The 13,664-nt window shown below is 42.3% G+C and overlaps 1 protein-coding gene across 2 annotated transcripts in view; it reads left to right on the top strand.

Annotated features, from left to right (window-relative positions):
• The window catches only part of PPP1R1C (protein phosphatase 1 regulatory inhibitor subunit 1C), a 43,919-nt gene extending 30,255 nt beyond the window's left edge, over positions 1-13,664 (top strand). Inside the window, exon 5 of one of the 2 annotated variants that reach the window (XM_034428878.3) lies at positions 13,190-13,664. In XM_034428878.3, the coding sequence (XP_034284769.1) occupies positions 13,190-13,269 (80 nt within the window). In that variant the 3' untranslated portion in view covers positions 13,270-13,664. The remainder of the gene's footprint in view (positions 1-13,189) is intronic. The other variant, XM_034428887.3, reaches the window with a different exon arrangement.

The raw sequence follows: 13,664 nt of genomic DNA on the forward strand, positions 1-13,664 counted from the left end.
TAAGTGATTCTGTGGCAGTTGTAAGTTCAAGGTCTAGTTGAAAAATGACTTTTTCGATGCCATCAAAAGTTCAAACAGTCACTAAACAGGACAGTTATTAACCAAAGACTACCTTTATAGTCATTGATTTTATGTACCAAAATACAGGACAGGTCACAGAAGAACATAAGACTATAAACACTCTAAAAACCATGACAGAAACTCTTGGTGTCTCAATGGCAACATTTTCCCACATGCCCACATTCAATGTACTGGGTTGCAGCATTATCCTACTCAAGACATTTTCAGGAAAAGCTTGGAGACTGGAGGAAAGTTGGTGAAATCCAAAGATGGCCTCTTGTGAAGGAGGCATACCATCATCTCCTTCAAGGCAGGTAGCACTCTGCTTCTCAGTGAGGGTTTACTCCTCACTTGAACCCAACTATCTCCTGGAAGACCTTAATCAACCAATGGGGTGGGGGCACAGGTCTAGAATACAGGTGGAAGAAATGTGCAACCTTGAAGACCTGTCTACTAACTTGGGAGCAACCCAGGTACCAATGTACCTTCCTTAAGACCTACCCAGCTGGTGTCCAACTGTGAGCAAAGTCACGCAACTTTATCCAACAGAAGCCAAGAATATTCTAAGATGTCTTCTCAGAAGTAGAGTAAGTGAAAAAAATAGTATATTCTATACCTAGATAACATAGTAGGAGAAAACATTTTAAAATTCCCCATTATTATTATTTCCTCATATTTCTACAAGGACATGTTCCGTTATGATAAGATACCTTTTTAAGTTCTCATATATAACTGCTGATACTTACCGAAAAATTGGCCAAAGGGATGATTTTTCAAAGGTGTAAAAAGTTGTGAAATTAGGCTACAAAAATGAGCTTGCTTCTATTTAACTATTGCTTGGATGGTTTGCTATGTTAAACTTTTTTTAAAAAATCCCCTTCTTCATATTTTCTGTGCATTTAGATCAGGGGTGAAATCTAAAATTTGTTACTACCAGTTCTGTGGACATGGCTTGGTGATGGTGGGTAATGTGACTGGGTGGGCATGGTCACTTTTTTTTTACTTTTAAAAGCATTTTTTCTACAGCCTTAAGAGGTTGCAGAAAAAAATGCTTTTAAAAACCTCTGACGATCAGGCAACTCAGCTGGGATCGCCAGAGGCTTTTTAAAGGCATTTTTTTTCTACAACCTCTTCGGCCGAAAAAATGCTTATTTCCCCCAAAATAAGACCTACCCGGAAAATTAGCCATAATGCGTCTTTTGGAGCAAAAATTAATATAAGACCCGGGGTTATTTTGGGGAAAACACAGGTAGCTCTTGTTATAATACTGAAAAAAGCAAAGCTGACTCTAGAAGTCACTGAAAATAGTGAAAAGGTGAAAAGGTGAAGTTTGTCCTCCTGCCTGAATAAAGGCCTCTGGATTAATCCTTTAAGAATTCTTTTATTATGAAAAATCTTCACTGTAGCTCAGTTTAGGCAGATGTGAGTTTCTCTCTATGTGTGTGAGAGAGACGTCATACAGCAAAGCAGAAAGGACATAAATCACCTATAAATGAATCAAAGCCAATTCTGAGGCTATTGTGGAGATAGCACAGCTGATAGTTTGGACAGCAACTAAAGTTTCCTCTCCACAAATGGACAAAAGCTTTACAAAACTGGGATGAAATCTTTGGATCCAGTTGATTATGCTGGAATGCACATTGCAGTTGATAAAGTAAAACAAGATGTGAAACAAGTGTTTGAGACAATGAAACCAAAGACGGGTGTATTGGATGGGTTCCTTATAAAATCAATCATGCCAAGAGAAAGAAATGATCTTCGAACAGGGAATAAGAAATAAACAGTAGAGTCACCAGAAATTGCCCCAAACATGACTACATACCACAGACTAAAATTGCTTCTGTTTATAGGACGGTATAAACAGAACGTCTCATGATTTGAGGGACTATGCATAAGGGGTAGAAAGTAGACACAGACACTAAAGCATTTATACATATATACACATGTGCTTGCTATATGAGTTCTAGTTTCTGTCTGGAATGCTTGGTTAAATAGAGACTTTTGGGCAGGAACACGTCAAAGTGATGACTTTCTATGGCTATCCTCTTGGCCACTGTAAAGATGGATTCCTTATGTTTAATTGAAAAATGGCTTGCTCTTTAGGGACAAAGCGCCCTCTAGTGCTCCAGAGAGCTTCCTGCACTTGGAGTCCTGCACATGAACCCCACCCCCCACAAAAGCCACAGAGGGCTAAATTCTCATTGTTCATAGCAAGAACAGTGATTTTTCAGACTGAATCTAGAGATTCACTTGAGAATAAAGAGGAATTAGCTTCACTTGTGCGGGCAGCCACAAGCAGGCCTGCTTTTGGATGAGTCAAATGTGACATCAATGATCTCTGGATACCTGCAGCTGACTAGCAAAGGGAAATAAGCTATTTGAAGGGATGGCCTCTACAATCAGGAAGGGGTCAGCAGCCCCTCCCCCGATGTATGCATGTGTGTACTTGATTGATAGGCTGCCCAACTTCATTGCAACCCGAATAGTGTGCAATATAAAATACAATAATCCCAAAAGGAACATGTGATAAACAGCAGAGTCCAATAACAAATAATTCCCTAAAGAACCCATTCAAGCTCAACGTCTGGTAAAACAAGCCACGTTTTCAGGGCTTGTTTAAATGAAGTCAGGTTGAGGGCCAAATAGATCTCTGGGGAAACGCTAGGACAGACAAGGTCACTTCCTGAGTCCTATCAGGTGAGCACGGCTGAATCAATGGGACTCAGAACATGCTGACTATGCTGGATGGGCAAAAACTATAGAAGACTTGACAGTCCTTCAGATAAAAAGCCCATTTCTTGCTTACCCCAAGATAGGACAATCAAGGATCATTGGCAGGGTTCTTTTGGTGCCTCCTCAAAGTTCTCAAATGCCCCAGGATAAGTGGTGCTTCAACTGAACAGACCACGAGACACCAAAGGATGTTTTTAATTCCACGACTGCACTGTGTTTAGTTATGAGCTTGTGATAAATATTGTACATCTAACTCTGGAGAGTGATAGGTTTGAATGGACTTGCATTGGATTCAAATCAGGGGTGAAATGCTCCTGGTTTGGACTGGATCGGTCGATCCGGTAGCGTCGGCAGGTGGTTCAGAGAACCGGTAGCAAAGATCCCTGCCCCCCCGCCCATGTCCACCCAATCGCCCTGTTGCCCGCTTGCCGCTTCTTTTAAAAAATGCTTTTAAAAGGTAAAAAAAGAGGCTCTGATGATCCCAGCTGAGCTGCGTGATCGTCAGAGCCTTTTTTTAGTTTTAAAAGCATTTTTTTTACAACCTATTTGGCCGGAGAGGTTGTAAAAATGCTTTTAAAAGTAAAAAAAAAGATTGCGTACCACAGCTGATCACCCCCCCGCGCTGTTCTACTTACCCCATGCCTCCTTTTGGCGTGCACTGCGTACGTGTACCTCGCATTTGGTGCATTTATTTATTTATTTATTTATTTTATTTAAATTTCTATACTGCCCTACTCCTGAAGGACTCAGGGTGGTGAACAGCCAGAAGATAAAACACATAAATACAAAAATTTAAAATAGAATAAAAACAAATTAAATAATTTGGCTGAACAAATTTAAAATACCCCATAATTTAAAAACAGATTAAAATTTGCATTTAAAAAGGGGATGTTAAGGATATTGTTGTTGTGTTACCAACCAGCAGAGTAAATGCACAAGGAAACGTTGCTGAGAGCAATGAATAAGAGATATGCAAACTGGTTTATCAAAAGCTTACTTTATAGTAGAAAAACAGTCTCGTAGTCTTTAAACAAATTCCAAGTCTTTGCCAGTAAATCAGTCCAGTAGTTACAGATATCTTCTTACCAAACAAACAGTAGTTGGTTAGAATAACAAACACTCTGGTTCACAAACCACGATGGTAGCAGATCCATCAAACCATGATTAGCAGATAGCAACTCCTCTCAATGGTAGCTTATCATAGCAACTCCACACACAATGGTAGCATATCACATCAGCTTCATCATCAAACTGAATACGTTACAATGCCTTGCTTAAATACGTTCACAACCAGTGATTATCTAATTACAGCATGACTCAGCATTATAATGATTCAACAAGAAAACCTTTAAAGTAACATAATACATTTACAGATTAAAGTTACAGTACACATATATTGCCTGGACAACTTGTTAGGCTCAAACCATATCCTAACAGGGGAGAAGAGTTCGCCATGGAGCGAACCGGTAGTCAACCAGTTCAGATTTCACCACTGATTCAAACCTTACATTCTGCAGTCTCCATAAGCAACATGCCAACTGGCTTAAAGCAGCCTTTACATCTCCAAGAACCACTCCTTACTGGGGACAGGCCATCACTATTGGTAGGACGTGCAGGGAATCTCTGCATGAGATAAATTGCTTCTTCATATACCAGTGGTGTTTGACTTACAACCCATTCATTTAGTGACTCTTTGAAGTACACTGAAAAAAAGTGACGTATGACCTTTTTTGTTATCCGTAAGACCGTTGCAGCATCCCCCACGGTCACATGATCAAAATTTGGACGCTTGGCAACTGGCAAATATTTATGATGCTTGCAGTATCCTGGGATCATGCCATCATCTTTTGCGACCTTCTGACAAGCAAAGTCAATGGGGAAGCCAGATTCACTTAACAACCATGTTACTAACTGAACAACTGCAGCGATTTACTTAACAACTGTGACAAGAAAGATCATAAAATGGGGCAAAACTCACTTAACAATTGTCTTGCTTAGCAATGGAAATTTTGGGGTCAATTATGGTTGTAAATTGAGGATTACCTGTACAACGTTTAACCAAAAGATCCCATCATGCATTCACTTAGTTTAACACATTGGTATAAATGTGCGACTACCTGTAATAATGCTAAGCCATCAACTAGATCAGGGGTGTCAAACTCAAGGATGGATCTGGCCCATGGGATTCTTAGATCTGGCCCGCAGGGCCGCCCTAGAAAGAGTGAAGGACCGGCCCACAGTGCCTCTGACAGCCAAAACAGAGCTCGGGAGGGCCGCGTCTTCTCTCCTGCAACCCTCTGTCAGCGAAAATGGAGCATGGTTGGGCCACACATTTTTGCTGGCAAAGCACTCGGACACCACAGGTGCTCCTGATATGAGTGATTTCAAGCTGGCCATGCCCACCTGGCCCCCAAGGTCAAACACAACTCTGATGCGGCCCTTAAAGAAATCGAGTTTACCCCTGAACTAGACGATGCGTTCCAGCCATAAACCATTGTGTTTGATTTGGTGCACCCAAACTGATCCCATGATGACTTAGCATTTTGTGTACTTCAGGACACAATGCACTGCTATATGTGAGTCATGTTGGAAATCAGAATGGAATGGAATGGATTCTTTATTGACCAGGTGTGATCAGACATACATATCTCCGGTTCATAAACTCACATATAAGCAGCAAATAATAAGTCATAGGTCAGAAATCATAGTTACAATCATTAATCATAAGTTACAAACAAAAATGGATAAATCATAAGAAACCAATAGGGGAAGATAATAGGAAAGATGAGAAGATGAGAGAAAAAATGAGAAATGAGACAACACTGTGGGAATTAAGTTTTCAGCAGAGTGATGGCGGGGTGATGGGGGGAACTATCTTTATGTCTGGTTTTTGGGCATGTGATGCTCTATAGTGTCCTTAGGGGAGAAGTTGAAATAGATTATCTCCAGGATGTGAGGGGTCTGTAGAGATTTTCTCAGCCCTCTTTCTTCATGCAGTATACAGATCCTCAATGGAAGGCAGGCTGGCTTCATTTTTTTTTCCTGCAGTCCTAACTATCTGTTGAAGTCTGTACCTGTCCTGTTTGGTTGCTGGGCCAAACCAGACAGTTATTGAGGTACAAATGACAGACTCAATAATTCCTCTGTAGAACTGTATCAGCAGCAATTTGGGCAGTCTGAGCTTTTTAAGTTGACAAATAAAGTGGTGAAAGACTTTGATGTGAGGTTAGTTGTTCTGCTCGTGCAGTTATAACATCAAAACTCCCGCTCTATATCTCTTGATCATGTTCTGTCCCCGTTCCACTCACGCATCCCCACAGACGGCCTGGAGTTAATAAGCCACACAACAAAATTCTTTGAAAATAAAGCTGGCAGCAACCCAGTGGCTAGCTGCCAATTCAGACTTTACTCACACAAAACAAAGATTAGACTGCCAGCATTCTGATAAAAGAGGCAGAGTTTTCAACAATACAAGGATTAATGCAAATGCAGTACGATAAAGCAGGCAAAGTCCAGTAACGCAGAGATCATGGATTATTTCTAGTTTTTGCTTGTCACAAACTGAACCGGTCACCAAACCCACATTTATACCCTGTGGGGTGTGGTCCAGTGACTCAGCTAATCTCTGGCACACCTTCCCCTCTGCTGTGCATGCTTCTCCCTGGGCCTGTGGCGAGAGTTCAGCCAGCACTTATCTCCTTCGTCACTGTCCACCTGTGGCTGCGGGGACGTGCTTGGCTCTGAGCCTATCTTTTGGCCTTCGGTGTCCTCCGGAGGCATTGCCAGAGAGGAGGGTCCTGGAGAGGGAGGCCTTGCCAACTCCTCTTCCTCACTCTCAGAGTCTGCATCTGTCGATAGCCCAGGCTCAGGCAACGGAGCCACAACAGATCAGAAGATTGTACAGAATATATTATTTTCTTAATAATCACACCTACATCCTTACAATGTTTTTCTGTAAAGCTGTTGGGTTCAATTTACTCAATACAATCTGAGCCAATAATCAGTGGAGAAAGAGAAAATTGGGTTCAACATTTTATTTCTGTGCACAAGTAAAGAGGGATCCTTGGATCCATAGTCCAAATCCAGGGTGTCTGCTGATATTCAAAAAGATGCTTTTCTACCATAGAGCTCGTTCCAGATAGTAGATGCCCCCACAGAGAAGGCCCTCCCCCTAGGGGCCGCCAGTCAACATTGTTTAGCTGATGGCACCCGGAGGAGCCCCTCTCTATGAGAGTGTACCGGCCGGTGGGAGGCTGCTTGTGGTAGTAGGCGGTCCTGTAAATAACCAGGTCCTAAGCCATGGAGCGCTCTAAAGGTGGTGACCAAAACCTTGAAGCGCACCCGGAAGACCACCGGGAGCCAGTGCAGCTCGCGCAGGAGAGGTGTCACACGGAGCACCATGTTGCTCCCATAACCAACCGCGCGGCCGCACTCTGCACCAGTTGGAGCCTCCGGGTGCTCCTCAAGGGGAGCCCCATGTAGAGAGTGTCGCTCACTCTTTTCAGCCACGAAAGAAGCAACGCTTGCTCTTTTTGACCGTGAAAGAAGCGGCCCAGTGGCCAGGCCAGGCACATGGGTCATGTCCTCGCTCTTTTTGGCCATGGAAGAAGTGGCCCAGTGGCCAGGTGAGGCACATTGGCTGAATGTGTCACTCTCTTTGACTGCAAAAGAAACAGCCCAGTGGCCAGGCCAGGTATATGAGGGGGGAAATTAAGACACCCCTTGAAAAGAAGGCCTAGCCATTTTTTGGGGGGTCAAAAGAAAATAAGACCAGGTCGTATTTTCGAAGAAACATGGTAATAGCAGGAAGACTTTTTTTAAAAAAATAAGAAGAGTCTCATTGTGGGCAATTAAAGGGGAAAGGAACCTATTTCTTCCCCAAAGGACACATTTCTTAGGGTTTCAAGTTCCAAAATGCAAGATATTTTGTTTTGTCTTGCAAGATCAGAATTTCAGTTGATTTAATTGCAAATTAAATCATATCCCGAATAGAAATTATTTCTATTCTAAAACTATTTCAGTCTTGTTTTCTTACCTGCATTCCCAATTCTACCTCACCATCACAACCTAAAAGTTTGAATTAATAGCACATTTCTCCTTGGCTGAGTTCTCTTCAAATATATTAACATTCATTCTGGCAGAAACAGGTTCTCTAAGCATCCCTGCTTGTTTATGGAGCTGTGGCTGCCTGTAGGAGGTCTTGGCTGAGCTTAAAAAGCTAAGGAATTGGACCTGGTGTGTATTTAAAAAAAAAGACCACCAAGAAATACAAACTAGGAAATTGAGAAAACATGCTGAAGAAGGGAGTGGCAAACTACTTCTGCATTAAGACTTGTCCTTTAAGCCTGTGGCCCCCAACCTTTTGGGCACCAGGGACTGGTTTCATGGGGAGAGGTTTTTCCGTGGACAAGAGGGGGCGTGGTTTTGTGCTGCCTGCATCCTGTGGATAGGGCTTCGCTTGTTTGCGCGGCCCAGTTTCTGGCATGCCATGTGGCCTGGTGCCGGTCCATTGACCAGGGGTTGGGGACTCCTGTTTTAAGCAGCAAGGAGTCAAACTCAACTTGAAGGAGACTTTATCTTTCCTAAATTTACTGCAAGAGGACTATTCCCACCAATTAGCTTGAGACCACAGGGCCTTCTGAGGGGTCTCCATCTGAAAGATCCCTCTACTCAGCACTCTGTTGAAGAGCATAGGTGTCCCACTCAGAGGCAAAGAGGATAATTTTACGCAATAAATCCAGAAAAGAGGGGGGCGGGAACCAGCTAAAGAATCCATTCAGAGTCTCTTGTGACCCCAAACTGCCTAAACTATTTCAGGGCAACATTGAATATAGTCAGATTAATCCCTGAAGTAGTTTATCAAAGGAGATTTTATTAAAAAGGGTCAAAGACCAAGTCATGTTTTTCCATTGTTTGTAGAAATGTAGATATATTTTCACTGTGAACGACAGTTAGGGAAGCTCTTTACATAGAAAAGGAAAATTAATCCAATCTTTGCATGGTTAGACTGAATGACTGTAAATAGACTGGCCTTTGCTAAGGACATTGCTTTCCAGGAATAGAATGATGGGTGTCTCAAAGGTGTTTTTTTTTCAAAAGGCAACTGGACTGTGTGTTTTTTTTCCTTGAGGAAGAAGCAGAAGATATTTTGCTTCTCATCCAAGAAGCTTCATCGGTTCTGGCAGGATGGTGGGGGTGATTGAAAGATTAGTTCTGACTGGGTGGGTCTGACTGGATCTGGATGATTCAGAATCTCCACAGGCAAAATGGTGGGTGAAGCCACAGCAGAGAAGCAGGGGAACCGTTTAATGGGAGGATGTGGTTGTCTGCTAGCTAGACTGAATACATAAAAGACGTTGATTATGGGTGTTAGTCCAGACTAGATTTTCTTAATTTGGTTTAAACTTAAACCGCCAGGGCATATAGGTCAGGAGCAGCTGAAATGGCTAAGTGCAGATTGTCAGCCCTGGAGGCCATCTTTTCTTTGGAGCTTCAGGGCTGCCACATTTAGTGCCTGGGAAAACGGGAGGGGGGATTTGCAAGGAGTTGGTGAAGATATATAGCCACAATTCTTTTCTCTGGGAGTCAAGGAGGTTCAGCCTGCACCTGGATAGGAGTGACTGGGGGCTGTCTCCAATTCTGACAGTGGACTGATTGGATCTTGTGATGGACATGTGGGTGCAGGGGATGGGTCTTTGACTTTCTTTTGGGTGGGGAAAACTGGGGAACTTTCAGATTCAGGTTTTCCCAGATGTGCCAATATGACCTCTCTAATAAAATGGATCTTTGAGGAATTGCTAGCCTCAGAGTCTTCTTTAGTTGGGGGTGTTACTTGGAACCCTGACACAGATATTCCCTTAGTCTCCCATATTGTTTACTCCAGGGGTGAAATCTAAAATTTGTTACTACCAATTCTGTGGGCGTGGCTTGGTGTGGGGGTAATGTGACTGGGTGGGCATGGCCAACTTTTTTATTTTTACTTCTAAAAGCATTTTTTCTACAGCCTCTTCGGCCGAAGAGTTTGCAGAAAAAAATGCTTTTAGAAGCCTCTGATGATCAGGCAACTCAGCTGGGATCAGAGGCTTTTAAAGGCATATTTTTTTCTACAGCCTCTTCGGCCGAAGAGGTTATAGAAAAAATGCTTTTAAAAGCCTCTGATGATCCTAGCTGAGCCGCGCGATCATCAGAAGCTTTTTTTTTTACTTTTAAAAGCATTTTTTCGGTTGAAGAGGTTGTAGAAAAAATGCTTTTAAAAGTAAAACAAACAGCCTCTAATAATCGCGCAGCTCAGCTGGGCATGGTGGGGAGGGGGGGTGCAGGGATTTTTGCTACTGGTTCTCCAAACCACCCACCACCATCACTACTGGATCGGGTGATCCGGTCCGAACCTGGAGCATTTCACCCCTGGTTTACTCCCTTCATTTCAGCTGAGTAGCTGAAAATAGATGGGGGGGAAAGAGCACCCTAAAAATGTCTGTGAAGATTCTCATCATCCAGGTCACAATTGTCTCAAAGATGCCTTTTCAAAAGGCAACAATCCAATTGCATTTTGAAAAAGCACCTTTGAGATGACTGATTACTGTTTGCTGGTCTTAAGGCCGAGCTAGGCAGGAAACTAGGTTGTATATTGTGTTGCTAATTTTTTTAATAATTTTTTTTTTATTGCACTGAGCAAAGACAGTATAGGAGAAAAAAGAGAGTGTTCCTTCAGCAATCCTCATGGAATTGGATATCATAAATCCGCTTGCAGATCTGTTTTCGAAACAATAATAAAGGAAACTTCAGCATTTGTGTGCTGAAGACCACTTCGTTAAAAAAAAAAAAAAAACTACGCTAAATCTAAGAAAGAAATTAAGTTTATTTTGCCCTGATGCCAAAAATTATTATTGTGATACATCGATAGAGAGGAGTCATAACTCAGGGTGATTTCTATGCTCACTTTGGATGCCTTCTGGATATTATCAGACCCATACATTTTGATGGAGGGAATTGATCCACCCTGAAATATAATGCAAATAGAGAACTCCTTCCTCCACTGAAAGGAATGGTATGTATCTGTTAAGTGGGATCATTCCATGGGTCTGTTGAAATTTGGCACTTATCGGTAACCATGAAATCAATCTATCTACAGGTAGTGAAGTTTATTTTGTTTTATTTATTTTTATTTATCAAAGTTATTTGCTATGACTCTGAGTCAGTGGGTACAATTCAGCTGGTTCTATCCGGATCGCGTGAACCGGTAGTGGCGGCTGCAGGAGGCTCTGCCCACCTGCCCTAATGTCATTTTTTACCCTCTGCGTATGCGCAAAACACTCTGCGCCTGCGGGTAGGTGGTGCATGCGCTCACATTTGCGAACCGGTAGTGAGGGTAAGTAAATACCACCCCTGCTCTGAGTGGCCTTGAGTTTATATTACCTGAATGTATAAACCTCCTTTTCCTCTCCTGATTTGGGTAACATATGCATTATTTTAAGCCTGAGGAATCTATAGCAAAGTTGAAGTATTTAAAAAAAATTAAGGCTTATTCAATGTCAATTTCTTCTACTTTGGTTGAATGAACTAAACCAGATGTCAAGTTTTCAGGCTCCCTGTTGGAGACATTGTAATCTGGCTGCAAAAATGCAGGAAGTTGCCTCATTTGCACAGATAATTTATCCTGAATATGGAAAGAAGCTTTGGGGGGGGGGGGAGTGACTTAATCTAACATGCATCAGCAGTACAAAGTGTTATTTATGTCTCCTTATGCACAATGGCAGGCATTCTAGCTCTCCTTCATTAACATCTACTACTGGATTAATTAAATGATCTACAGTGAAATCAAAGTCCTCAAGGAAAAGGGAGGAGGGAGTCATGGCAAATGTTAGATATGAAGCAAACTAAGTCTCAAATATGGATTTATTCTTTCTTGTATTTCTGACTTTGGGAGAAAGCTAGGCAGAATAATTTTGAAGGAATGAACCTAAGGGTGCAAATGAATTGTGACAGAGTAGAAAAGAAAGATGGATCCAGGGAAATCAGAGTATTATTGGGGGCCTTGCCAGAAGACAGATGGCAAGAAGTGAAAAGTATCCCTAAACAAAAGCAAAATTCTGCGCTCAGAGTCTGCGCTCAAGAGTCAATGAGGACTACAAACTGAGCAGAGGACAAAAGGGATAGCAGAGCATGAGCAGAGACCTGCTACATCATTAGATCTCAACATTCTCTGGGTCACAATAAGCTGCAGCAGAGAAGTACAGGGCATGGTGGAAACAAATAAGAGAGGGCTGATAGCATTTTTAATTACTTGGTGATTTAGCAGTCATTTTCAAATATTAAATTCACCTTACACAGGACTACTATATCTAAATGGTAGAAATTCAGGTAGCCATGAGATGGCACCAAAAGGTTAGACCAGGGGTGAAATCCAGCAGGTTCTGACAGCTTCTGGAGAACCGGTAGCAGAAATTTTGAGTCGTTCAGAGAACTGGCAAATACCACCTCTGGCTGGCCCCAGAGTGGGGTGGGAATGGAGATTTTGCAGTATCCTTCCCCTGCCGTGCCCACCAAGCCACGCCCACAGAACCAATAGTAAAAAAATTTGGATTTCACCACTAGGTTAGACTTTTCTGCATCCCCTAATGGACATTCAGAGTTCTGCACAGATGGTTCTACCCAGGGGTGAAATGTAAAATTTGTTACTACCGGTTCTGTGGGTGTGGCTTGGTGAGCAGGGCAGGGGAAGGATACTGCAAAATCTCCATTCCCACCCCACTCTGGGGCTTGGTGGGGGTGGGGGTAATGTGACTGGGTGGGCATGGCCAACTTTTTTTTTTTTTAAATTTTTCAAAGCATTTTTTCTAATGCTTTGAAAAGCCTCTGCCGATCAGGCAAGTCAGCTGGGATCGTCAGAGAGGCTTTTTAAAAAATACTTTGAAAAGCCTCTCTGACGATCAGGTAACTCAGCTGGGATCGTCAGAGACTTTTCAAAGCATTTTTTTACCACCTCTTCAGCCAAGAGGTTGCAGAAAAAAATGCTTTGAAAAGCCTCTGACAATCCCAGCAGAGCTGCGCGATCATCAGAGGCTTTTTTTTTTACTTTTAAAAGCATTTTTTTGTTGGAAGAGGGAAGGGAGAGAAGAAGAGGGGGGAGGGAGGGAGGGAGGGAGGGAGGGAGGGAGGGAGAGAGAGAGAGAGAGAGAGAGAGAGAATGAGAATATGAGAGGTTACAAAAAGCATCCATGCCCTTCTGACATCAGACTCAATTCTATCTTTGTAATGGAGTACAAAGGTAACATCACCATTTTCATATGTTACAATCCCTTGGCCATTTTGTTGCTCCATTGTTGTTAGCCTGCTGGGTAGATTTCACATCTTGAGTGCAAAAATTAAATCTTAACTCTGGTCTTTGTATTTACAGGAATTAAGCATCTAAAAACCCAGAAGGACTTGGCATTTCCAGAGGAAGAAGAAGGAGTCTGTGAAAGAGATGAGGAATAGAACCTTTAATGGCACCAAACCTCTCGCGAAAGAGTCTTGATGGTCAAATATGAAACTGCTCAACTTTCAGTACTTACTGTGGAACTTTATGGCTTATGTTCCTGACCCAAAACAGTTTTCATCCTGGTACCTAAGAAAAGGAAGGTTTTGCAGGGGAATTCATCATTTGCAGAACTGGCCTATAGTACCTCCTTGGTGAAGATAGCCATTTCTTTTCTTGCCATTTCCTTTTCTTTGTAATAACTCAACTTATATGCCATATATGCAAATATATGGTTTCCAAAGGTGTTGGCTCTACTGTCTTAAATTCCAAATGTGAGCTGCAGCCTAAAATCAGTTGTAAATAGTGCAGACTTAAATGCTACAAAATAAATACAATGTACATTTAGACTAAA

Source organism: Pantherophis guttatus, chromosome 1 (assembly GCF_059756535.1).
Source record: "Pantherophis guttatus breed Tessera chromosome 1, ASM5975653v1, whole genome shotgun sequence".
NCBI classification, from domain to species: domain Eukaryota; kingdom Metazoa; phylum Chordata; class Lepidosauria; order Squamata; family Colubridae; genus Pantherophis; species Pantherophis guttatus.